This window comes from Armigeres subalbatus, chromosome 1 (assembly GCF_024139115.2).
Source record: "Armigeres subalbatus isolate Guangzhou_Male chromosome 1, GZ_Asu_2, whole genome shotgun sequence".
Taxonomy (NCBI): Eukaryota; Metazoa; Arthropoda; class Insecta; order Diptera; family Culicidae; genus Armigeres; species Armigeres subalbatus.
Genome location: NC_085139.1, coordinates 205,052,229 through 205,080,055, shown reverse-complemented (window position 1 = coordinate 205,080,055; position 27,827 = coordinate 205,052,229). Strand labels below are relative to the sequence as shown.

Below are 27,827 nucleotides of genomic sequence, written 5' to 3'. Positions count from 1 at the left end.
CTCCTATTCAATATTTTTGTATCTTTTGAGAAAAATTACGATTTAGACGAACTTTTAAAGTTGCCCCCCCCCCCTGCCCGAAATCCTGACAAGGAAGGGGAGAAAGAGGAGCAAGAAAGAGACAAACATTTATTTATTTATTTATCATCAGACTAAGGCCGGAGTGCCTGTGCTGCACATAAAAGACTTCTCCATTCAGCTCGGTCCATGGCTGCACTTCGCCAACCACGCAGTCTGCGGAGGGTCCGCAAGTCGTCCTCCACCTGATCGATCCACCTTGCCCGCTGTGCACCTCGCCTTCTTGTTCCCGTCGGATCGTTGTCGAGAACCATTTTCACCGGATTATTGTCCGACATTCTGGCTACGTGCCCGGCCCACCGCAGTCTTCCGATTTTCGCGGTGTAAACGATGGGTTCTCCCAACAGCTGATGCAACTCGTGGTTCATTCGCCTCCTCCACGTACCGTCCGCCATCTGCACCCCACCATAGATAGTATGCAACACTTTCCTTTCGAAAACTCCCAGTGCGCGTTGGTCCTCCACGAGCACAAAGAGACAAACATCTACAAATATATAAAAATAGACATAGGCTAGATGTACCAGTTGTGGCTATAGCACCAGTTGTCGCACTAGTGCTTTATATGCCAAATGGCCAATCAAATCACCGCAAACCAAGTTCATATCGATAAAGCATATTTATGTGATACGGTAACACCTTTGATCTCCTCCAAAACAAGCAAAGCATAATTGTAAAAATTGATTTTGCTTAATTTTTGACGCCCTTTGCACCAGTTGTCGCACTAGTGATCCCTATTTGGCCAATCCCATAAGAAAACAATGGGATTTGCCAAATAAGCAACCAAAATTAAGAATAGTGCCACACTGGTGCATGCGTTCCTATTATGGATTAATCAATTTCGAGGATAATAACAAATTTTATAATGGTTTTCACAGCTGTTCTAATGAGCAGGAGGTAAAACCTTTCGCTTGATATATAAAGTTAACCCACATGCCTTTTACTTATTTAAAAAAAAATGTTGTTCTTATGTATGGCGACAATTGGTACACCCACCCTAGACATCTCCCCTTCCAAAACTGAAAAAAAAAAACAATTTTAACCAACCAAAAGTTTTTTTTCTACATGTTTTTTTAGAAGCTGCTTAGAAGGCTCCATAACTTCGTGAAGGAGCCTTCAGGTTCGACCTAAAATGAAGGTTGCTTAGAATCGAAGACCACATTATCAAGAAGACTGGCAACACAGTCTGAAATCGGGCGACACTGTTTGCAGCGCTGTCGGTGAGCCGAGGTGGTACTATGTTTGTTTGTGTGAGTGAGTTGACACTGTATAGTCAGTTACACGTTCAATCAAAATATATGAAAACCACATTAAAATTATGCTTCAAAAAAACTCTCGAGAAGTACACTGAGATTAAACGTATTTCAATTTTATGAGATCAGCATAACTTTAAACCGAATAATATTCGGAATTTGGTCTTAACTTGATGAGAGTGCCACACTCTATGTTAATTTCTGTACGGACCTGTTGATTTCCTTCACTCTCGACCGCAGACTGTGTTCATGATATGATTTGAAACAATTTACACTTTAGATTTTTCTTATCTTTATTATTCTCCCATTCTACCGATTCGTTTAACTTTTAGTTAAAATGGTACTGGCGATTTGCGAAAATAGTTTGTATACACGCTTCATGACAAAAATTTTGACATATTGCGAGAGAGACCGCAAGTATTGTATCTGTCAATGTCGAAGCAATTTAAAGTAGAACTCTATTCGTCCTTACCGTGGAAAAAATTTACTCTAAAAGTTATTTGTTGACAGTTAACTAACACTAGCAGACAGCGACTTCCTCCGCACCTTTATTAGAACTCATTTACTTCAGCTAGCTAAGATCACTACCACACAGATAACAAGCTACCACTTCAACTCAGAAGAGGCTCTGCCGGCAATGAAGTTGGCCGCTTGTATGGAAAAATGCCAGAGCTACCAGTCTTCTTGATAAAGTGGTCTTCGTTAGAATGCTAAATAGCCACTTCAGTCCAGCTTATTAAGCGAAAATCGTACTTTTAAAGGAACTTTTGATAACTTGGGTAAGGTCTACTCTCTGTCAATTTTGGATCGTTCGTATTGCAATATGTTTGTTTTTATCTGGTCTGAACCTAATCTGTTGGACGACATTTCTCTAGATCAACCTGGGGTACATGTGTTCCTTGGGGTACTTTGGTACCTCAGACGAAAATGCGTAATGGTGGATGTATTACCCGAGCAGCACACATGCTACACAAAGATCACGGTAACTTATACGTGACCGGATTCAGTTACAATTAGGTTGCTGTAACCAGTTTCACTTGACTTGTGCTGCTTGTGTAGAATTCTAATAAAAACTTATTGGTAAAGATTTAATAATTATATATTTTTTTATTCCAAGACTTTATATTGTACACTAGCAGACCCGACGAACTTCGTTTCGCCTAAAATTAATTTATTCTCTGCTTAGTTCTCGAGTTATTCAGAAATTTCTGTTTCATTTGTATGGGAGCCCCCCTTTCCAAAGGAGGGAGAGGTCTCGAATCATCTTAAGAACCTTACCCGGCCCCAAAAGCCTACGCATACAAATTTGCACGCCGATCGGTTCAGTAGTTTCGGAGGCTATAAGGATCAGACAGACAGAAATTCATTTTTATGTATATAGATAATATGCAAAGGCAATTAGTATATCATAGCCTATTGAATCATGTCCAGCACAGTATATGAAGGACTATGAGACAAAAGATAAACAAAAACTTCGAAATTAATCTAGCTGATCGAAAAAAATTTGAATAATATGTTAAGAATATGCTTCTTATTTAATTGAATTGGGTTCTAATACCCTACCTCATTTATGGTTGGAGAAACGATAGTGCATCGTTCAAGAATACATGACTCGATATTATATAAATTCTGGTAAAAGTCTAAGTCAGTATAAATTATATCTTTGTGTTTGAGTAATTTTAAGACACGTTTGCTGAGCAACTTAAGTATATTGCTGAAAAGGCAACATTTCAGAACGCATGAACCATCAGCGCAAATATTAACTGTCACACGTTGAATCAAGTGCCGTGCGGTGTTTTGCTTTGTTTTGAAACCAAACTATACCACTTTATTTTGTACGTCAAACAAGACCGAAAATGTCGAGGAAGCATTTTCCATCTGTTTTCAAATTTCAAATTAAACTAAGTGTCTTTCGACGAGTTACTCCTTGAAAAAAAAAATCGAATGTCGATTCATCATTTTAGGATCCAATTTGAAGATTTAGTTGAGGCAATAAGGCTGAAAAAACTCTCTCAAAAGCTTTCTTCCAAACAGGTCGTAAACCTCATTTCGAAAGACTCTGAAAACTCCTTTTGCCGGAGGCTCGGAATCCCCCTTTCAAGAAGCTTGGAAGTTTCCTTTCAAGGGGCTCGGAAGCCCCTTTTGTAGAGGCTCGGAAGCTCTCTTTCAAGAGACTCAGAAGCCCCATTTTCAAGTGTCGGAAATTCCCTTTTCAAGAGGCTCGGAAACTTTCTTTCGAGGTGCTTGGAATTCTTCTTTCAAGAAGCTGGGCGCCTACTTACAAAATACTCAGCAACGTCATCTCAAGATTCTCAAAGCCTCCTTTTAAGAGGCTCAATAGTTCCCTCACATGAGGCTCGGAAGTCCCTTTTTAAGACGCTCGGAAGCCTCCTTTCGAATGGCTCGAAATTCTTCTTTGAGACCCCTTTCAAGTGGCTCGGAAGCCTCTTTTCAAGCGGGTTGGAAGCGCTCTATCCAAGAGGGTTGGAAGCCCCCTTTCTAGAGACTCTGAAGCCCCCTTTCAAGTGGCTCGGAATCTTCCTTCAAAAGGGCTCGGAATTTTTCTTTCAAGAAGCTTGGGAGTTTTCTTTCAAAAGGCTCAGAAACGTCTTTTCAAGGTGCTCAAAGTCTTCCTTCAAGAGGCTCGATAGACCCCTTTCATGAGCCTCATTTTAAGATGCTAGGTAACTTTCTTTTGCTTGACTCGAATTCTTCTTTCAATAAGCTGGGAGCCTACTTTCAAAAGGGTCAGCAACGTCATTTCAAGATGCTCAAAGCCTCCTTTCAAGAGGCTCGATAGACCCCTTTCATGAGACTTGGAAGTCCCTTTTTAGAGGCTCGGAAAACTCGTTTCAATTGGCTCGGGAACTTCTTTTCGAGAGCATCAGAATTCTTCTTTCAAGACGTTTAGGGCTCAAAATTCTTCTTTCAGCCCCCTTTCAAGTGGCTCGGAAACTTCCTTTCGAGGGGATTGGAATTCTTCTTTCAAGAAGCGTACTTTCGAAAGGCTCAGCAACGTCTTTTCAAGATACTCAAAGTCTCCTTTCATGAGGCACGGAAGCCTTCTTTAAGGATGCTCGGAATTCTTCTTTCAGCTCCATTTCAAGTGGCTCGGAAGCCTTTTTTCAAGAGGGTTGGAAACCCCTTTCGAGTAAGTTTCCAACTATAACATCCTAGACTGGACAGATAATCGGAATTTGTTTGTGGTGTCTGTGTTAAAAATGTTAGTGCAAATACAAAGTACATGCAACCCTTTATAATTGTGATACAGTTTGCTTCCTGTTGTACACACTGACAGAGGCTCACGAAGTATTTTATTCAAGGTAATTGTTCGGACCCGTTTTATCAATCGGACACCGTGTCCAACAAGAATCTTAAAACCCAATGATCGTCTACAGTGTACACTGGGATTAGGTACTGGCGATCACATCGAGCGACGGATCAATAATGAGGATAGAGATTCAGCTACATTCAATCAAGAAATCCGGCTTCTGAGCAACAATATATAAACTGAAACCGAGAGAAAGAATAGATACACTTGATTATTGAATTTGATCTATTTATTGCACTCAATTATCGCGAATACAGGGGTTGCGGATTTGATTGTCTGAAGCTTCTTTTAGTCACAAAAACTTGATATACAGCTAGAAGGTGTGAAAACTAAACTTATACAACTACATAGATAAGGTAGATCAATGCTATGCACTAAATGTGCATTGGGGAGAAGTTGATACAAACTGTTTATCGCTATTTTACCATAGTTTAGGCAACATTATTAAATTCTTCGAACAACACGCGAACAGTAATAACACAGCTCAACAAGATTTTGTCCTCAAAACCAAATAATGTGTCCCTAATAGATTTTGGTTCGCTGAATCCGAATCTGAGCTCAGATTTGCTCTAACACATCCAGATTTTAAGATACACCTCAATGAATGTCGTCAAATCGATGATTTTGGCCATTTTAGAACGGCCGTCAACGAGCCTACAAAAATAATTATAAGTCAATCAAGGTTCAAAATGGTCCACACAGATCCAATCTTTCGAAATGTGATGAGTATGGAGCGGTTTTGTCATAATCAATATGATTTTTCTACAATATTAGTTATTAAAAGTAATATAAAAATGTGTTTTATGCAAGTCACATTCAAAAACTTGCATGAAATCCAGCATACATGTGGAACGGACGTTTCTAAAAGGAAAGCAACAAGGATTCAATATAATAGTTTTCTCAAAGCGGTAAAATAAGGTGTTTTCATTGGACTAATGTAAATTGAATGTTAATACAGTGATCGTTCGCTAATTGGGGCACGACCTCACCCCAACTAGCGAATGCCGTTCGCTAATTGGGGCGTTTTGACAAGCGACAATGTTGTTTACTTTTTGCATTGAACAAAGGAAAATTTTACGCGCCAGAAAATATCGATCCCGCCAAACACGGAAACAAAACGTCAACGCGTTTTTGACATCACATTCTGACGTTTAGCTGCTTTTTAATTGGGTTTCGCCCCAATTAGCGAACCCCCAACTAAAAAGCGCCCCAACTAGAAAAAACCCAATTAGCGAACGTTAACTGTATAATGTTGTGTTATCTCTGGCACGTCAAATAGTCAATAATCATTTTATTTAATATGGTGTATTTTATGTCAATTAAGCTCCCAAGTTACGTTCATGCAAATAAAGCCATGGACGGAGACTGTATGCCATTCCATATATTTGTATATGTGTATGTATGTACATTAGGGCAGTTCAAATTTCAAAAATATTCGAAAATTCCAACTCCCATATGTCTATTAGCATCATTTTGATAATATAGGAGTTCTGGCAAAATTTCAGGCAATTCGGTGGCCATTTAGGGGTGGCGCGAAGTCAATTTATGTTTATATGGAAATTTGTATGGGAAAAACTTAAAATTTATTCAAATCCCCCTACAACTCTTGAATCGTGATGAATTCAAATAAACATCCCCAACCTCCATTTTTGGAATCTATATAAATGAGACCTCCGGATAACACATTAGTTATGAGTGGATTGAACGGTTCTATTGACAGTGTGAATATGCGAGAAATGGCTAAAATGGTGTAATTAGCCTCAACCTAGCAGTGGAAATATAAATCAAAATTAATGAGTTACCCACTGGTTGAGCTCAAATAGATTCCAAAAATGGAGGTTGGGGATGTTTATTTGAATTCATCACGATAAAAGAGTTGTAGGGGGATTTGAATAAATTTTAAGTTTTTCCCATACAAATTTCCATATAAACATAAATTGACTTCGCGCCACCCCTAAATGGCCACCGAATCGCCTGAAATTTTGCCAGGACTCTTATATTATCAAAATGATGTTAATAGACATATGGGAGTTGGAATTTTCGAACATTTTTGAAATGTGAACTGCCCTAAATTGTACATATATTTGATTATTTCTCTCTTTATGTTCATTCGAGCATTCGCATGATTAAAAGAAAAATCCGCAAAATCAACGAACGAGTCGATAAGTTGCTTTGAATCGTCCTTGTCAGCGATTGCGTACAAGCTGAATCCGTACAAGCTGACAACACGCAACAAAAACCGGAAAACGTCAACAATCTGCTCGTGCGCGGGGAAGTCGTTTTTGAAATTTGTGTTAAAATGCCGCGTACATGTCGCAATAATCCCGATGCATTTTGATTTATCTGTGGTCAGTTTATGACAACAAAACAGAAAAAAAGTTTACTAGTTTCATCAAGCTGTGTTATGGGCTATCTTTCGGACGAAAAGTTATGCATCAGGACAAAACATGGGCTCCACATGTATGCTGTTCAACGTGTTCCAGGCTTCTATGTGCATGGTATAATGGTGAGTTTGAATTGAAAAGATAGTGCCACCGTTTTTAAGCATAATAAAATAAATCGGTTATTTTGAAAGAGGTTCGAAACACATGCCTTTTGCTGTCCCTATGATTTGGCGAGAGCCGAAAGACTATGCAAAGGATTGTTATTTCTGCATGGTCAATATTTCAGGATACTCATCGAACCTTAAGCAAAAAAATAATTACCCGAGCGTAGAGTCGGCTGATCGGCCCATTTTGCATTCTGATGATTATCCTGTACCAATTTCTCCAAATTTTCAAAACAACGGCATGAATGAAGAAATTTCAGATGAAGTAGCAGAAAGTTTATCTGTTTCAACTTATGCGTCGAGCCCTGGACTTCATTTAATGAGTCAAAACGACTTGAATGATCTGGCAAGGGATTTGAATTTGTCCAAAATGCAATCTGAAAAGGCATCAAGAGTTTGGAAGCTTCTTTCGTGAGGAAAATGGATTTCTTTTTTGCCAGGACGTGGGTTCGGTTATTAATGTGCTAGGTCATGCACAAGTCTCAAAATCAAGTCTCAAAGCTGCTTTGCTTCATAATGGCAACGAATATCCCACTATTCCTGTAGCCTATTCAGTGACGATGAAGGAGACGTACGCAAACCTCGAACTACTTTTGAGAAAAATAAAGTACGATGAACACTCCTTGCCAATTTGTGGTGATCTTAAAATTATTGCGCTGTTGCTCGGTATGCAGCTAGGTTTCACAAAACATAGTTGTTTTTTGTGTGAATGGGACAGCAGGGACAGAAAAAAGCATTATGTGAAAAAAATTTGGCCAAAAAGAGAAAATTTTGTCCCAGGCACAACAAATGTTGTGCACTCACCTCTTGTGGATCCTTTACTTATATTTTTACCGCCGTTGCATATTAAACTTGGTTTAATGAAGAATTTTGTAAAGGCAATGGATCAGTCTGGTTCCGGTTTCGAATATATCAAATTGAAATTTCCTGCGATAAGCGAAGCTAAAAAGAAAGAAGGTGCTTTCATTGGTCCTCAAATTGCAAAACTGATGAAGGACGACCAATTCGAGGGAAAGCTGAACAAAAAAGAATTGTGAGCATGGCGTGCGGAAGCAACGCACAACTGTCATTTTTATTATTTCACCATGCTGCGACGCAGCAAAGCTAAACCAACAAAAATGACAGTTGTGCGCCACCTCGGAATCGAGTGGTGTGCCCCCGAAAACGCGAGCACTTTGGAACTTGGATTCCGTCAGGAGTGACCTTAAGGAAGTATGCTTCGGTTTCCTGGGAAACCATAAATCGGAGAATTACCGTCGGATTATAACGTAGCTTCTGAAAGCTTTCCGTTCTATGGGCTGCAATATGTCGCTAAAAATCCACTTCCTTCATTCTCATCTGGACTTTTTCCCCGATAATCTTGGAGATGTCAGTGATGAACATGGAGAAAGGCTCCACCAGGATTTAAAAATATTTGAGAAACGGTACCAAGGACAACACAATTCTAACATGATGGCAGATTACGTGTGGTCATTGAAAGCGGATTCATCTGAAACACACAACCGAAAATCGTACAGAAAAAACGTTTTAAGAAACGCCGCCATCAAAGTAGAAAATAAAATTAATGGTGAAAAAATTAGAGAATAAGAATCATAAGAATATTGTATTGAAAGTCTAATGAAATATATATAAAGTCCAGAAAGTCCAATGAAATATACACATAAAAAAATAACCTTATATGTTATGGCAAAAAACGATTCGAAAATACTTATACTCTTCATTATGCCACCTAATGAATGATCCCATATCAAAAAGCTAATAACATTCATAAGTTAATGAACGGTATTCATCTAGCTATATCTCAAAATTTGGACTGTTAGAGCATATCTGAAGGCAGATTCGGATTCAGCGAGCCGAAATCTACTGGAGACACATAATTTCGTTCTGAGGACCCGAAAAAGGTTCAATTTTGTTCCCCTGTGTAATAGATCCAAAATACAGCAGTCGGAACTTACTATATCTAGAAACATTTCGGACCTCCTTTAAACCCGCTGGTGAGGTAATAAAATTCCTATCTTAGGACGATACAGATTTTTAAAAACAATTTTGTCTCCTCCCTTGGATTTTTTTTTGCCCAAAAATAATATTTTGAGGAGGCAACAAAAATTTTTGATAAATTTTGAGAAGTTTCAAAACATTCGTTAAGAAATCCGAGGAGCTTTAAGATTTTTTTTTCATATTTTGGTGTTTATTTTTTATTATCCCCCCTTTGACCTTTTGTAGACCAATTTATATATTCTTTTTTTTATGTCTTTCAGAACAATATAATTTTCTATATACATAAAAATGAATTTCTGTCAGTCTGACCTTTATAGACACGGAAGCTACTGAACCAATTGGCGTGAAATTTTGTATACGATGTTTTTTCGCGTCGGGGAAGATTCAAGATGGTTCCAGACCCCGCCCTTCGGTGGAAGGGGGGCTCTCATACAAATGAAGTATAAATTTCCCCATAACTCGAGAACAAATAAAACAAATGGAACCAAATGTGGCATGTGGAAGACCCCTCCCCGGTATAGAGTGGGGTGCTCCCGTACGAGTCTAACACAGTTTCTGCGTGACTCGAGAAATAATGAAACAAATGGAATCAAATTTGGCATGTTAAGGATTTTGAAGGAAGATTCGTTTCTGAGGTGATTCGAGACCCACCAGGGGTGAGTCTCATATACGAATGAAACACAGATTTCTGCATAACACGAGAACTAATCGAGCAAATGGAACCGAATTTGCCATATGAAAAAAAACTTTTTGGTAGTTGCTCTGCGATTACACCTTCTGAATACTTCATCGTCTCAAATAATTTTGGGCGAGACGAAGTTCGACGGGTCAGCTAGTCTATATACATTAAAAAAAAATCTGTCTGTCTGACCCTTATAGACTCGCAAACTACTGAACCGATCTGCATAGAATTTTGTATACAGGGGTTTTGTGGATCGGGGAAGGTTCTTAAAATGGTTTAAGACCCCTTCCCCCTCTGGAGAGGGGCTCCCTTACAAATGAAACATAAATTTCTGCATAATTAGAGAACTAATCAAGCAAATGATATCGATTTTGGGGTGTGGAAAACAGAAGTTATGACGTTTGCTCTGCGATCACATTACACCCCTTCTGAATACTTCATCGTCTCAATTAATTTTCGGCGAGACAAAGTTCGACGGGTCAGCTAGTTTTTGATAAATATTTGTAACCGCCTTATTGTTGCGTGAAATAGAACAACGATTTCAAAAAAGATATTCCGCTATGCTGTTTTCCCTCAGACAAGACGGCAGACGTCGATGGATTGTTCAACTAGAGAATGGAGAAGAATGTTAATGCCAAGTCCCGTCAGGAACGGCGAGATTAATGTTCGTATGTAAAACGTGCGAATAACAAATCTCATGAGCAAAGAATAAATCATTCCCACCGCTAACGTCGGAAATGATATTTGTACTTTCGTAATGGTATCACGCTTCGGAAAAGGATTTGTAGGTATTAAAAATGCAAAAAAACAACTAATGATGACAGCAAATGTTCCCCATATAGAACTCGCAGCTTTTCTCATTAAAAGCCCTCTGCAAATTGGGAAATCTTAATTTTGTCTGCGACGACATTGGGATCGCCATTCTGACTGGACGATTCCAGAATCCCGTTTCAAGTCGGAAGCACTGCTGCAGAATAGTCATTAAAAATCTCATATTTTCGTCTGCAGCACCACTCACGTGTCACATTCCTCCCAAATCAGTTCCATGAAGCGAGCACGGGGTTGAGCAACCAAATAGTTGAAAAAAAAGCAGGGACATTTGCTATTCAATGCTTATGCACTTGCCTTTGCGGTACTGTTATGGGGATTCCCCCATGACATGATAGGACAAGGGTGTGTTAAATGCCTGAATGTGTATGTTCCATAAAAATGGGAAATATTTTATTATAATTTTTGTCGCTTTTTGTTTATCAAGCTTTTCCACAGTTATGAAATACGAGGCTTAAGAGCCAAGCTACAAAAAAGGAAAAACAAATTTTTAGCATGTTCTGCATTTTGTCGGCGCCGCTTATTCTGAGCTTTATGGAATAAAGTTTGAATTTGAATAAAAAGTTTGGTTTTAATATTTTTCTTAACTATGGCGCATCCTCTCTGTTGCCGTGTATCCACTAATGAGAATATTCAAAGCTCATCTAGTCGTCGTCTTTCGTTGGCCGGTTGAAATTAAGTTTTTGGCAAAGATCCTTACGGAGGCCAGAAAAAAACGACTCCCGCGCACACAAAAAAAAACAATTGAATCGTTTTTTTAATCAACTACATATATGACACTTTTAGTAAAATTGCATAAAACTAATCCTCTTACAAAGGAAAACTCTTTAGTGATAATTCGAAAAATATTATTGTTTTGCGCACTTTGATTTTTTTTTTCAATTTTATGAACATTTGAAAATTTAATTTCGTTTTTACCTAACTTAGATCCGTATAAAAAAAATGAAGAATTGAAGCACGCTGTTGAAATTTATATAAAAACAAGGTCGTAAATGCTAAGAATCGACCTTATGTAGATTTAAAAACAAACGATTCAATTTCGATGTTCGTTTCCTGATTTTTTTCTCATCCCTATGCCGATGACGTTAAAATCTTCTCCCGCTATCAAAATGCTGCTGATGACGACCGAAAGTACTGCCTGCAGGGTAGAGTCTAGGAGCGAGGTGAGATAGATACGAGGATTCTATCCTCATTTGGAAGAACTGTATTGGACGGCAGCCAAAAATGACTTCGGAGCGCTTGTTCTGAACCGCCAGTAGTTGTTGGCAAGTTCCATCTCGATACGATTTTTCTCGTTATTAATTTGCACAGAAAAATGTCACGGGCAGTTGCGATAGTTATGTCTGAATCAATATAATCTAACCTCTATTAGTGGGAGAGAATATTATAACATTTCACATAGCTATTTTTCGTATTCTACATAAAAATAAAGTTTAGTGAAATTGATCAGTCATTGTTATGCATCTTATACTTATCCTTCTACTCCTTAAATTTATCAAATTTGGACTGAAAAATATTATGTTCTTCAAAGCACCAGAATACTTCATTGATTTCATATCATCCAGTCAGCTAATAATAGAAAATTGTTGAAGTAAACATATCTTGATCAAAAAAGCTCTGCAGCCAAGGAAGCTTATTTTCCCCTGACAGAAGGGTGATTGCCTCAGTCTTAAGAAGCAGGAAGTAGATGTGTGCCACAAATTAAATCCAATAAAATCTACCACATCCATCCATTTATCCGGACTCTTTCCCGCTACGCCGGAGAATCCACTGAAATGAAAAATGGCGCAAAACTGGGAAGCAGTGACGACGTCGAAGACACATAAATCAAAGCCCGGGGAGTTGGCACTAGTGCTGGGACCGGAATGTAACAGGAGCCATAAAACATATCACTCAAGAGTGGTCTTCCTCCGCTTCGGTGCGATGGGTGCGGGAAGCTCAGAATCAGTACTTCACCACATAATTTAATTGGATCTATCCCAGGAGGTGTCTCGACAGCTAGTTCAGTCTTCCGTTAGCACCGCGTGCCCCTCTCCATCTTTCACACCCGTGCAGAGCTGAGGAATAAATCTTGAGAAGTGTGATTCAAGCCGGGCCGACGAACTACTGACCAATCGAGTTATAATCTTGTCAAATTTGTTCATTTTCCTATTCAGTCTATCGGCGAGACATCAGACACTAATTTAGTGATGCCAGATGATTTAGTGATGTGTCTCCGTTTTGTACTTCTGAAATGTTTAAGACATTTTAGTTTGAATAGAATTTTCGTCAGTTGTATCTCGAATGTATAAAAATTTGCTGTCGATTAATCTTCCAAAATGCATCACGTTATAGTGTGATTTAATCCCGACATGTAGAAGATTGTAATTAAGTTTCTGCAGAAATTCTTCCAACAGTTCCTCCAAAACTGTCTTAGGATTTATTCCAGAGAGTATTTCAGGATTTTTTTTTTGTCGCAGGACTACGTCTGTCTTTCTATATTAAGGTACACTTTGGGATTGCGAAAATCGGAAACCATCATGGAAATATGGAAGACTTTGAACGTTAATACATTAGACGTTTCTCGATGGATTTCCAATTTTATTTAGACCTTCCAATCAAGGAAGAGCCAACACTTCTTTGAATTTATGTTGAAATTCAATTGGAATTGGATTGGATTTTAATTGTATTTGGATTGGATTTGGACTAAATTTTAAATTGAATTTGGATTGGATTTGGATTTGATTTGGATTGGATCTGGATTGGATTGGATTTGGATTGGATTTAGGTTAGATTTGGATTGGATTGGAATTAGATTTGGATTGGATTTGAATTTGATTCGGATTTGGATTGGACTTGGACTAGAATTTTGCTTTGGATTGGATTTGGATTCGATTTGAATTGGATTTGAATTGGATTCGGATTGGATTGCATCTGGATTGGATTTGGATTAGATTTGAATTGGATTTGGATTTGAATTGGACTTGGAGTTGGTTTTGATTTGGATTTGAATATTGATTTGGATTGGATTTGGATTCGATTTGGATTGGATTCGGATCGGATTTGGCTTGAATTAGACTTGGATTGGATTTGGTACGAATTTGGATTGGATTTGGATTGGATTTGGATTGGATTAGGATTGGATTTGGATTGGATTTGGATTGGATTTGGATTGGATTGATTAGATTTGATTTGGATTTGGATTCGTACTTGGTTTGGATTTGGTTTGAATTAGACTTGGATTGGATTTGTATTAGATTTGGTTCGGATTTGGATTGTATTTGAATTGGATTTGGATTGGATTTGGATTGGATTTGGATTGGATTTGGATTGGATTTGGATTGGATTTAAATTGGATTTAGATAAGATTTGGTTTGGATCTGGTTTGAATTAGACATGGATTGGATTTGAATTGGATTTGGATTGGATTTGGATTAGATTTGAATTGGATTGATTAGATTTAAATTGGATTTGGATTAAATTGATTAGATTCGAATTGGATTTGGACTTGGTTTGGATTTGAATTGGATTTGTATTAGATTGAAATTGGATTTAGATAAGATTTGGATTGGACTTGGATTTGGTTTGAATTAGACATGGATTGGATTTGTGTTTGGATTTTGATTTGGATTTGGATTGGATTTGAATTGGATTTGAATTGGATTTGAATTGGATTTGGATTGGATTTGAATTGAATTGGATTGGATTATGATTGGATTAAGATTAGATTTGGATTAGATTCGGTTTGGATTTGGTTTGATTTAGACATGGATTGGATTTGTGTTAGATTTGGATTGGATTTGTATTAGATTTGGTTCGGATTTGGATTGGATTTGGATTGGATTTAGAGTGGATTTAGATTGGATCTGGATTGGATTGGATTTGGATTGGATTTGGATGAAATTTTAATTGGATTTGGATTAGATTTGGAATGGATTTGGATTTGGATTGGATTTGAATTAGACTTGGATTTGGTTTTGATTTGGATTTGAATTTTGATTTGGATTGGATTTGGATTCGATTTGGATTGGATTTGGATTGGATTAGACTTGGATTGGATTTGTATTAGATTTGGGTCGAATTTGGATTGGATTTGAATTGGATTTGGATTGGATTTGGATTGGATTTGGAGTGGATTTGGATTGGATTTGGATTGGATTTGGATTGGATTTGGATTGTGTTTGGATTAGATTTGGATTGGATTTGGATTAGATTTGGATTGGATTTGGAATTGGATTAGATTTGAATTAGATTGATTAGATTTGGATTGGATTTGTATTGGATTGTTTAGATTTGAATTGGATTTGGTTTGGATTTGGTTTGAATTAGATTTGGATTGGATTTGTATTAGATTTGGATCGGATTTGGATTGGATTTGAATTGGATTTGGATTGGATTTGAATTGGATTTGGATTGGATTTGGATTCAATTTGGATTGAATTTAGATTGGATTTGGATTGGATTTGGATTGGATCTGGATTGGATTTGGATTTGGATTGGAGTTAGATTAGATTTGGATTGGATTTGGATTAGATTTGAATTGGATTGATTAGATTTGGTTTGGATTTGGATTTGAATTTTGCTTTGGATTGGATTTGGATTGGATTTGAATTGGATTTGGATTTGATTTAGATTATATTTGGATTGAATTTGGATTAGATTTGGATTGGATTTGGATTAGATTTGGATTGGATTTGGATTAAATTTGAAATGAATTTGGATTGGATTTTTATTGCATTTGGATTAGATCTGGATTGGATTGGATTTAGATTAGATTTGAATTGGATTTGGATTGGATTTGGATTGGATTTGGATTGGATTTGGATTGGATTTGGATTGGATTTGGATTGGATTTGGATTGGATTTGGATTGGATTTGGATTGGATTTGGATTGTATTTGGATTGGTTAGGATTGGTTTGGATTGGTTTGGATTGGTTTGGATTGGTTTTGGATTGGTTTGGATTGGTTTGGATTGGTTTGGATTGGTTTGGATTGGTTTGGATTGGTTTGGATTGGTTTGGATTGGTTTGGATTGGTTTGGATTGATTTGGATTGGTTTGGATTGGTTTGGATTGGTTTGGATTGGTTTGGATTGGTTTGGATTGGTTTGGATTGGTTTGGATTGGTTTGGATTGGTTTGGATTGGTTTGATTGGTTTGGATTGGATTTGGATTGGTTTGGATTGGTTTGGATTGATTTGGATTGGTTTGGATTGGTTTGGATTGGTTTGGATTGGTTTGGATTGGTTTGGATTGGTTTGGATTGGTTTGGATTGGTTTGGATTGGATTTGGATTGGTTTGATTGGTTTGGATTGGTTTGGATTGGTTTGGATTGGTTTGGATTGGTTTGGATTGGTTTGGATTGGTTTGGATTGGTTTGGATTGGTTTGGATTGGTTTGGTTTGGTTTGGATTGGATTTGATTGATTTGGATTGGTTTGGATTGGTTTGGGTTGGTTTGGATTGGTTTGGATTGGTTTGGATTGGTTTGGATTGGTTTGGATTGGATTTGGATTGGATTTGAATTGGATTTAGATTGGATTAAAATGGGATTCGGATTGTATTCGAATTGGATTTGGATTTGGATGGAATTTGAATTGGATTTGAATTGGATTTATTGGTTTGGATTTGGATTGGATTTGGATTGGATTTGAATTGGATTTGTATTAGATTTGGTTTGGATTTGGATTGGATTCGAATTGGATTTGGATTGGATTTGGATTGGATTTGGATTGGATTTGGATTGGATTTGAATTGGATTTGTATTAGATTTGGTTTGGATTTGGATTGGATTCGAATTGGATTTGTATTGGATTCGAATTGGATTTGGATTATATTTGGATTGGATTTGGATTGGATTTGGATTGGATTTGGATTGGATTTGGATTGGATTTGGATTATATTTGGATTAGATTTGGATTGGATTTCGATTAGAGTTGAATTGGATTTCGATTAGAGTTGAATTGGATTTAGATTAGATTTGGATTGGATTTGGATTGGATTTGGATTGGATTCGAATTGGATTTGGATTGGATTTGGATTGGATTTGAATTGGATTTGTATTGGATTCGAATTGGATTCGAATTGGATTTGGATTGGATTTGGATTGGATTTGGATTGGATTTGGATTGGATTTGGATTGGATTTGGATTGGAATCGGAATAGATTTGGATTGGATTTGGTTTGGATTTGGATAGGATTTGGATTAGATTTGGATTAGATTTGAATTGGATTTGGATTATATTTGGATTGGATTTGGATTGGATTTGGAATGGATTTGGATTGGATTTGGATTTGGATTAGATTTGGATTGGATTTCGATTAGAGTTGAATTGGATTTAGATTAGATTTGGATTGGATTTTGATTGGATTTGGTTTGAATTTGGATTGGATTTGGATTGGATTTGAATTGGATTTGGATTTGATTTGGATTTGATTTGGATTGGATTTGGTTTTAATTAGACTTGGATTGGATTTGTATTAGATTTGGTTCGGATTTGGATTTGATTTGAATTGGATTTGTATTGAATTTGAAGTGGATTTGAATCGTATTTAGATTAGATTTGGATTGGATTTGGATTAGATTTTGATTAAATTTTGATTGAATTCGAATTGGATTTGGATTGGATCTGGATTGGATTTGGATTGATTTTGGATTGGATTTGGTTTGGATTCGGGTTGGATTTGGATTCGAATTTCGCTTTGGATTGGACTTTGATTCGATTTGGATTAGATTTGGATTGGATTTGGATTGGATTTGGTTTGAATTAGACTTGGATTGGATTTGGTTAGAATTAGACTTGGATTGGATTTGTATTAGATTTGGTTCGGATTTGGATTGGATTTGAATTGGATTTGTATTGGGTTTGAATTTGATTTGGATTAAATTTGGATTGGATTTGGACTGAATTTGGATTGGATTGGATTTGGATTGGATTTAGATAGGATTTGGATTAGATTTGAATTGGATTTGGATTAGATTTGGATTGGATTTGGAATAAATTTGGATTTGGTTTGGATTTGAATTTTGCTTTGGATTGTATTACAATTGGATTTGGTTTGAATAAGACATGGATTGAATTTGTATTAGATTTGGTTTGGATTTGGATTGGATTTGGATTGGATTTGGACTGGATTTGCATTTTATTTGAATTGGAATTGTATTAGATTTGATTTGAATTCGGATTGGAATTGGATTTAGATTGGATTGGAATTGGATTTGGATTGGATTGGAGTTGGATTTGGATTGGATTTGGATTTGATTTGAATTGGATTTAAATTGAATTTGGATTTAATTTGAATTGGATTTAAATTGAATTTGGATTTGATTTGAATTGGATTTAGATTGAATTTGGATTGGATGTGGATTGGATTGAAATTGGATTTGGATTGCATTTGAATTGGATTTTAACTTTGCTTGAATTTGAACAGGATTTAGATTGGATTTGGATATGGATTTATAGACGTTTGTTCAAATCATCATAAGCAACAAGGGTGTGGACTCGATCCTGGGCCAATCGCTTCCAGGTGCCCTGAACATTGAGGGCCCTCAGGTCCTCTTCAACTGCAAAAGGCATCGTGTACGCGGCCTTCTACGAAGCCTGCGGCCTTTTCCGGGCACTCTACTAAATATTATCTTCGCTTGACGTTCTTCTGGCATACGAACAACGTGACCAGCCCACCGTAGTCTGCCGTGTTGTATAAGCCTAATAATATCCAGCCCTTTATACACCTGGTACAATTCGTGATTCATGCGACGCCGCCAGATACCGTTCTCCTGTTTACCGCCGAGTATTGTCCGCAGCACCTTACGCTCAAACACTCCGAAAACTCTCCGATCAGCCTCCTTTAACGTCCATGTCTCATGGCCGTATAAAGCCACCGGAAGAATCAGAGTAGTATACAGCGCGAGTTTTGTTTTCGTTTGCAGACTACGGGACTTAAGCTGGTTACGAAGTCCGTAATAAGCCCTTTTTGCAGCTGCAATACGCCTTTTCACCTCGCGGGTAACATCATTATCGCACGTCACTAATGTTCCAAGATATACAAATTCTTCCACCACTTCAAATCTTTCACCATCCAACACCATTTCACTACCACCACCACTAATGAACCCACGTTGATTGCCAGCGACCATGTACTTCGTTTTGCTGGTATTGATCGTGAGTCCAATCCTCGCTGTCTCCCTCTTAAAAGGCATAAAAGCCTCTTCCACGGCACGGCGATCAATTCCGATAATACCGATATCGTCCGCAAAACCCAGGAGCATATGCGATCTCGTGATAATGGTACCGCTTCTTTGCACGCCAGCTCTCCTAATCGCTCCCTCGAGCGCTATATTGAACATTAGATTCGAGAGTGCATCACCTGCTTTAATCCATCTAAGGTAACAAATGACGTCGATATTTCATCCGCTACGAAAGAAGAGTAATCCCGGAAAGAGTAGTAATCCCGCAAAATATCCATAAACAAATTTTAACTCTATTGCGGCAACCATTCAGGGATAGTTAAGACGAAATAGCAGGCAAGGCGATACGTATACTGGTTTGGGATGAATTCGGATATTGAACGGTTTGCAGCTGGTTGTGATATTTGTAACTCCTTGGCAATATTACCGAAACCAAAGGTAGAATCCAAATGGATTCCTACTACGAGACCGTTCAGCCATATCCATATTGACTTTTTCTATTTGAACTATTAAACTTTTCTTCTGATCGTCAACCGTTATTCAAAATTACTCGAAGTAGAATGGATGAAAAAAGGAACAGAGTGTAATCAGGTGCTAATAAAATTGGTGGAAATGTTCTCCAGCTTTGGTCTGCCGGATGTTTTGGTGTCAGATGGAGGTCCTGCATTTAACTCGCATAAGTTTAAACATTTCTTAGAAAACAAGGGATTATTGTTTTAAAAGTCCACCACATCATCCGTCTAGCAATGGCCAGGCGGAAAGATTGGTAAAAACAGTGGAAGAAGTTCTTAAGAAATTTTTATTTTAGTTGAGTTTATTTAAGTTAAGGTTGGAGGACCAAATAAGTTTAATTTTATTTCATTCCCGCATACTGCATCACCTGAGGGGAAATTCCCATCGGAAAGAATATTTACTAAATACAGGTAAACTACCGCCTTAGACGAACTTCACTGAAGGTATCTAAAACACGCGCTATGATTAACGTATTTGTTTCGTCGCCACTTTCTTGTTCAAAGAATCGACTATAATACCGTTCACTAATTTATCAGAAACCCTCACCGTGATTAATGAGGTAGTGATACTTGCATGATATTTATAAGATGACACACAACTGTTTCTGAGCTCTGTCTGAAATCGAGTGAGCTATCAACGTATGTTGCTTCATTTACAGAGATCACCTAGCACATATACATCCGTATTGAAACTTCCGATCGGAATGATTTATAATATATTCATGAGTTCACAGTATAGCTACATTTATGTACTTTCTAAAGTGAAATTCCGCTAATGCGGATACAACACTGATTAGACTTGATGGGTCGAAATCAAGTATTCAGACAGCAGACATGACATTGCCTCGTAGTACACCTGTCGAAGGTTAGTTAGCCATTTCCAACTCGATATTGTTTATCATCGCCACCGTAAGTTCTCCTCGTAGGACAGCTTGGGAGCCAAAGCACATGTTTCCGGCTGTGAGATATAGGCAAAATTTGGCTAGGCTAGATTTTTTTTGTGAACATGAGACCATGCAATTAGCTTCGATAAGTACATTCGCTAGTCGTGGCGTCAGTTAGGGAAATCCTTATTATTCTTGAACTGAATAATTAGGATTCCTCTTAACGAGAGACGTGTTTGTACAAATCCATTTAATTCCAAGTACGAGACACTGAAGACGGCTTTACTGTTGAGGTCGAAAAACGTATCTGTCAAATTTATAATAAAGTAGTGGCATTAAATGGAATTGTACAAACTCGTCTTATGACAAGTTTCCCAAAACAGTTGCATCAAGAAATTTTTTGATATGTAGGGTAAGACAGTATAATATGCCCCACCTAAGGCAAAACCTTGATAACTTTTTACTTTTCATCGCAATTTATGCAAACTTTGTGTTATTTGGTAGTGCAAGAAGTCGCAAATGCATTGCCCGTGAGTAGTCATATAAAAATATTACAGATAACACGTAATAATGCTTTTTTGAAAAGCCGTGAAAAAATGGATTTCAAAAAGTGCCTGGGCAATACGCCCCACCTTAGCCAAAGACGTTCCATAGCCCTTCATTAGTATTTTATCAAATCCATAATAAAAAGATTAGAAATCCTTATGTGCTTGACATTGAAAAACCAACATAAGTCCATTTAATCAGGTTTTAATTACATTTCAATAATTTCCATATAATTTGGAAGCAACTGCTGCAAGCTCGCCGCGCTTGTGTCCAGTTGGTAAGGGCATATCGTCCTGCCTACACTGGGGCGTTTTGCCCAGTAAAACATATTTTCGAAAATCGTTACGTTTTTGAAGATGGAAGCAATTTTATATCATATTAACTACTGAGAAAAGTTATTTTGTTGCCCAACTCAGTGTTCCCGTGCAAGTTTTGCGGACAGTATGCTAGCGTCGCTCCAGAATGTTGATCAAACAAACATGAAAAGTTACATCAAAACTGTCACTTTTTGTATTTTGCTATTATTTTCATTATGTAATACAAAAATACTTCCAAATTCACATAGTATGATGGTTTTACAAATATTTATAGGTACCCACTGATTTTGACCCGTAGTTAGTTATAGTTTTCCAGAAATCAAAGGGGGGCGTTTTGGCCAGGTGGGGCGCATTATACCGTCTTACCCTGTCAATAACAATAGAGAAGTGATCTCCAATCAAGAACTTTCGTACAAGAGTTATCAAAGGGTGTATTTTCTTCAAGATGTATAACAGATGTTCTTGCTTCTTTTTCTCTATCATGATGAATCTCCTGGCATCTCTGCTGCAATCCTCTTCTGACGATATCCTCCTTAATCTCTTTGCAGCTTTCCTGTGCCCGACCAAGCAGACATAAATTTCGATTAGACAATTGGCGACCCCCCGGGAGGCGGACAACAAAAGGAACAAGTGGTGCGTGATTTAGTGAATCCATTTTCAGGCCATATTCCCAACCGAGAGTAGTAGATTTATGAATTCCTCTGGGATGCTGCCGGGGCAAATTGCATCACACGCTAATTGAAGTGAGATCCGTACCGGAATCTGAAAATAGAGAAGCAATACAACGAATTATAAGTTTGGACAGCTTTTTTTTATTTTTGCGGTTCCGTAAATTAAAGCAGCAAAAAGGTTGATGACCCAGTTCCATAGAAACATAGAAAATGAATTTGATCCGCCGAATCTAGACGGCTGGTGGAGAAGAAACGAGGGCGATACATCAGTGAGCGGAAGCAGCTAATAGTGTAGTCCTGGTGGCGATTGTGGTAGCGGAAACCGCGGTGGTGTTTCCTAGAAGAAGAAGAAGAAGACGAAGAAACAGATATCGTAGTGGTGAGAATAGGGTAGAAAAGTTCGCCGCGATAACCAACATGGGCCCGTCACTCAACATTAGCTTATCGTCGGCGGTTCTACTGGCGGTGGCATTTTGGCTAACACTTGTGAAAGGTAAGTGACAGTCATTTTTCGCATAATGCTACGTACACACCAGTCAAGCAGTTCGACGAACATTGACTCCACCCCCAAGAAAACGCTTCGGTTGCTGCTTTGTTGGAACGTGTGTGAAGTTGTTCGAACAACCATTTGACAGTTGGCGGCTCGGTTGGAAAAAATTAAAACGGTTTGATTTTGGTTTGAGTTGTCGGGGGTGGAGTCAAGGTTCGCCGAACATGTTTGAGCATTTGTAGTGAAGTTGCACAAACCCCCATATATTTTTTGATGGTTGGTGCTCGAGTTGGTGCTTCGTCGTTCGTGTGTGATATTGTTGGTCGAATAAATTGATTGTTCGTGTCGGTGTTGATAAAAATTGATGAATGTTTGAATAAACGGGAGGTGGAGTCAATGTTGGTCGAACTGCTTGACCGTGTGTACGTTCCATAAGGCCAGATGAACAAAATTGGGCGAAGGTGAAATGTGGGATGGAAATTGGAAAAGGACAATGAGGGAGGCAATAATGATAAGAAACGATGTAAAATAGATGAATATGACGATAATAAGCAAAATGACGCAGGTGATAAAGCTAACAATAAAAATGACAAATAAGCCCGAGTAGCACATTTGTCACATATCAGTCACTGTCACTGAACCGTGCTACTAGGGAGGGAGGGGAAGAAATATATATTTTGTTTGTTAATTTTTGCAATAGCTTAACTTATGATATTTTTAGTATTCTAATGTCTTATTATGTGATCATGTCGAAACCTCCTTTTTCTCTACAAAGTAACTATTGAAAAGACGTGGATATTATCTTGCTGAAATCGATGTTATTTATAAGATGTTTATTCCTAGTGCCTGTTGAAGGCATAAAGATTAAAGAACGTCTAAGCGATAGTTACTAATGTCCATGTTTAATACCTTTCTTATGAAGCAAATCGTTCTTTATCATCAGAATCGTAATTTTCAACAACCTCGTTAACCTTATGCAAAACTAAACTATCTCACATCCCAAGAAATAATAACCAATTTAATAACAGTCAACATGATGACACAATCGATCTAAAGTTGGGGGACGAATTGAAAACAATATAACGACTTAACCAGAAGCGATTTATATTCATAGCCTTTCCCTCTCGGTCTCACTTGGCAGCTAACCCCACTCCACCAGTGAATCCCAACCAAAGTAGGGACGACAACGCAAATAGATTCCTTTTTCGAATAGATTCCCCACCACTTACTTGCTTCAGCACGGCATCCGACAAGGATGTGGCCGATGTCGAAGTTTGACCCACCAGCAGCACAGACACATCCGAGAGGGAATGCCATTCCGTTGGTAGGAGGAACGTCAACTTTTTTGTCGCCACTTTGCCAGGATTTGACTCATCTCATCTCATCGTCACATCGGGCCCCGGTTCGGGGTTGGGGCGAACAATAATATAGATGGGAAGTTCTTAAAAAGTAATCCCAACAAACGGGATGGTGACAGGGGAGTCTTTTCTGCGAATCGTCTCCGGCTGCTGGCTACGCAGGACGGAGTGGTAAATGATGTCAATTGGAACCATTGGAGCCAATGTGAACCGATGCGCAATCGGTAAAGTTTTGATTGATACGTTTTTATTGGAGAGTGATTGTGCGGCTTTTTGTTTTCTCCTTCGAGGGGTGATAACTTGGATTGAAATGTCTCGATTTTGTAAAATCGAATATATCTGAGAAAAAGATGATATATGGGAGGAACTAGTTCAATTGATACTGCTGATTGTCATTTAGACTGTTCATACGAGTAGCTCAACTTAGCTTAGAGTCTTAGACTGACTGCACATATCTCCAAACCAATTCATATTCACCTTTTACAAGTGATTGTAAGTTGCGTAACGTTCCCATTTTGAGACACTTTCAAACTACATAAGTCGATCCCCAACTACGTCTTGGTGCAGGTATAGAGGACGAAGTCGACTAGCTCAGGTCCTTCCTGCGATTGCCAGGTTCTGGTTTTTGATAAAGAAATGCTGGAGTCATTATCTGTTCAATGTAAGACTGGTTAGGCGGAATGTGGTTAGGTAGGTGGACGATGAGGTGCTGGCGCTTGAAAAGGGTGACCTGATCACTTTTCTGGATAGTAGTGGAGGCTTGCCACAACGGAACAACGGCCACAAGACTAGGATTCCGGAGAATGCTGACTGACTGATGCAACTGCTTCATCAAAGTCTACAGTCTGCGTGTCGTCGGAATAAAAAAATAAGGAATTATCAATAAGGATATAGGATATAAGGATCAGGATATAAGCAATAACCAACATTGTGGTATACCCGATTCTTTTTTCACACGGGGGATGCGTTCCGTGTAAAAAAAGTTTTCAGTTCAAAATTTGAAAATCCGTGTAAAAAAAGTTTTATGATTGCTCGACGAATCATGCAAAAAGGATCAACTTTGGAAAAATTTTGTATGGATTTTTTTTTACACGGCCGTGTGAAAACAGAATCGGGTGTATTCCCCACTAGAATTGCACGGCAGATTGTCAAAATGTTGAACCTGTTTTACCCTATCTTAGCATATGTATGAGCGCAGCTCAAATTTCAAAAATATTCAAAAATTCAACTCCCATCATTTTGACAATTCTGGAGCTCTGGAAGATTTTCGATTATGTAATTAGGAAACTTGTGAGCCCTCCCAAAATCATCAAATTGTCATGAATTTAAATATACGTAACGCGTCAAACAAACCTCCATTTTTGGCAGCTGTCTAAACAAAACTAGCGGATAACTTTTTTTTAACCGTTTCATTTATTTGGTAGGCTCAGTCGTATGCTGGATAACTTATTACAGGTATACCTCGATTATATGGACTTTTTCGATGCAAAAAAGTCCATATAAACGAATTTTCCATATAATCGAAGCAAATTTTTTTTTCTCAAAATTTAATCTCAACGATTAAATTAGTCTTAATACAGTACAAAAATATCTTATTTTTGTATTAGAGTCTAATCCGCATGTTTTGGCCCATTTTATGATGATTCAGTAGATGTTCAGTTTTTATAAGAACTTAACGCTTTTCAGTCGCTGGCTTGCACACCGTTCTAAAATTACGTCAGTAATGAAGATTTCACCATGCTTAATGTAGACACAATAATATACTTAGTCACGAATTCTAACTACAGTGCATACCTGTTTTAGTTCCAAAGCTAATACTATGCTTAGGAGAAAGTTATATCACAGACAAACAGACATAACTTTCATGAAATTATTATCGTTGACTGATTTACTGGCCAATTTAAATAATCATTAGTTGGCCAATCGATCACTCGTGGCGCGCGCATCGAATTTGATCGAGTTTGATGTTTGCTCACTACCGCCATCTGGTGTGTGATTTGCCTAACTTAGTGAAAACAACAGATTTCGTTAGTGTGTGTACGACGATGAATTTGATGAGTGAATGTCCAATGTGTTATGTCTGTTTGTCTGTGGTTATATGTTCTCTTCAAAAATAAACTTAGCCTTATTCGATCGCATCAAATTGAATTCGACGGAGGATTCAGAGCTACTGTCTGCTATTGAAAATTTTCCAGATCGGACTATGGGCTCAGACGATATGGCCAAAATACAAAAACGCGTAGAAATAATCTATCTTTTCCAACACTCATCTTTAGCTGATCTGATTTCAACAAGTTGCGTTCGATGGGAATTCTTACTATGGATTTAAATGAATTAAGGGAATATATTCACCTATCAGTGACATTTACTCTAGTACCGTTTGCACCTACACCTGTTAGGACCTGTTGTCAATATTTTGGACTATGTTCGTATGTTAAGGACAAGCCCCTCTTAATACAAATTTAAATTTACTCGTGTTTTCAATGACACCCCACTCAATACGATAGTAGCGCACAACTGCCATTTTTATTATTCCACTTACTCCAGTTGTGCATTGCTTCCGTATTGAGATTTAAATTTGGATTCCGGGAGGCTTGTCTTTAAAGAAGGATCGTTCTTCCCAACGGGCTCAAAAACATAAATGTCCTGCGTACTATTAAACCCGGGTTTATTTTTATTATTATTATTTTCCATCTGTCCATTTCTTCTCGAAGACAACCGGTGATGCCAGGAAAACGACTCTATTTGAGCCCAAAATATCGTACCCATCAACACATGCACTTAGCCTACAGCTACCAAAGAAAAGCGGGATCAAACATGTTTCGTCTTAGAAAATGCTAACGGTACGGCTGGGAAACGAAACAAGTTTTTACAAGTTAAAATTTCAAACTAAAGTGTTTCGAAAATTTTACTTTTTTATATTTTTATTTGCTAATAAGAGTTCATTCTTCTACCCTATACTAAAACTATGTTGGGGAGCTTCCTTTTGCGCCTTTAATTATATTTATATCGTCCTTATTCAATCAATTAAAATTCATCATTAAATTTAAATATTTCAAAGTCTTGCTGCCTGCATCATTGGTAACCTTCTTAAGCAGCAAATCATTTGAGAACTGCAAACTTACATTCAGATACTTAAATTATCTTCCTGTTGACATCAGTATCAGTATAATCTACAAACCTTGAGTCGAACGAATATAAATACCGGGATATTTAATAACATGTACTTGAATGTTAAGACTTCTTGTTGATTTTTCAATTTTTTACAGTTCAAATAGTAATCAATTTCGTCCAGAAAAGTTAATGCCAAGTTTGATACTTAATATAGTAGCCATTGAAATAAGCCTTTCCAGTTTCCTGCGAAGACTGCTAAAACAAATCAGTTTTAGTCAAATTTGCTGGATGTTGATGCGCCATCCGCACAATTCCATTCCCTACACTTAACTCCACGCAACAAGGGCAGAAAATGGTTTGTTAGCGAAGATCTAACAGCTAAATATGAACATCTCATCTCATCACTCGCTTCTCAGACTGACAATTCACAACAAGTTTCCATATAACAGAGATCACCTCAAATACTCGTTATCGTTCCACACCTAGTTGTTGATTAAAAATACACAACGCAATTGGAATACTCAGAAGTGGGTTCACCCATCTTCGAGATAACTGGACTAACCCACAAGATGGGTAAAGTGGCTTTACCCATAAGTGGGAAGAAGGCTTGTACGTCAAAACAGATGTGTACTTTTCAACCACCTTCACGAAGCAATTTTTTTCTTGGATGGGTAAAAAACACCCATCTGCAGTAAAAACAATTTCAGCGCTGATGTTTTTGGTCCAGTAAAAAAAATGATCACATATACAGTATATTACACAACAAAACAACGAATGCATTTATTTTTACTTTTATCTCATAAATATTTATAATACACTTAAAAATATTAATTATATTATTCACAAATCACATATTGACCAGTCGTTTCTGCTCTACGAAGTCCGTGTTCTTTTTATGTCCATTGCATGCTTGTTCTTTAGTTTTTATGTCATCTATCTATAGATATCCAGGTTTCGTCGATGTTCTCAAATATAATGCCGTGATATTAGCATACCGTCATGCTTAACGTTCCAACGCAAAGCAAGCTGAAAAATGGCAATATGAATCCTCTT

General features: G+C 37.7%; 1 protein-coding gene across 3 annotated transcripts in view; it reads left to right on the top strand.

Moving 5' to 3' along the window:
• Positions 1-27,827, top strand: part of LOC134205695 (lachesin-like) — a 678,152-nt gene that overhangs the window by 51,809 nt on the left and 598,516 nt on the right. For all 3 annotated transcript variants that reach the window (XM_062681222.1, XM_062681220.1, XM_062681221.1), the window contains exon 2: positions 21,690-22,305. In XM_062681222.1, coding sequence (XP_062537206.1) covers positions 22,230-22,305 — 76 coding nt within the window. In that variant the 5' untranslated portion in view covers positions 21,690-22,229. The remainder of the gene's footprint in view (positions 1-21,689; positions 22,306-27,827) is intronic.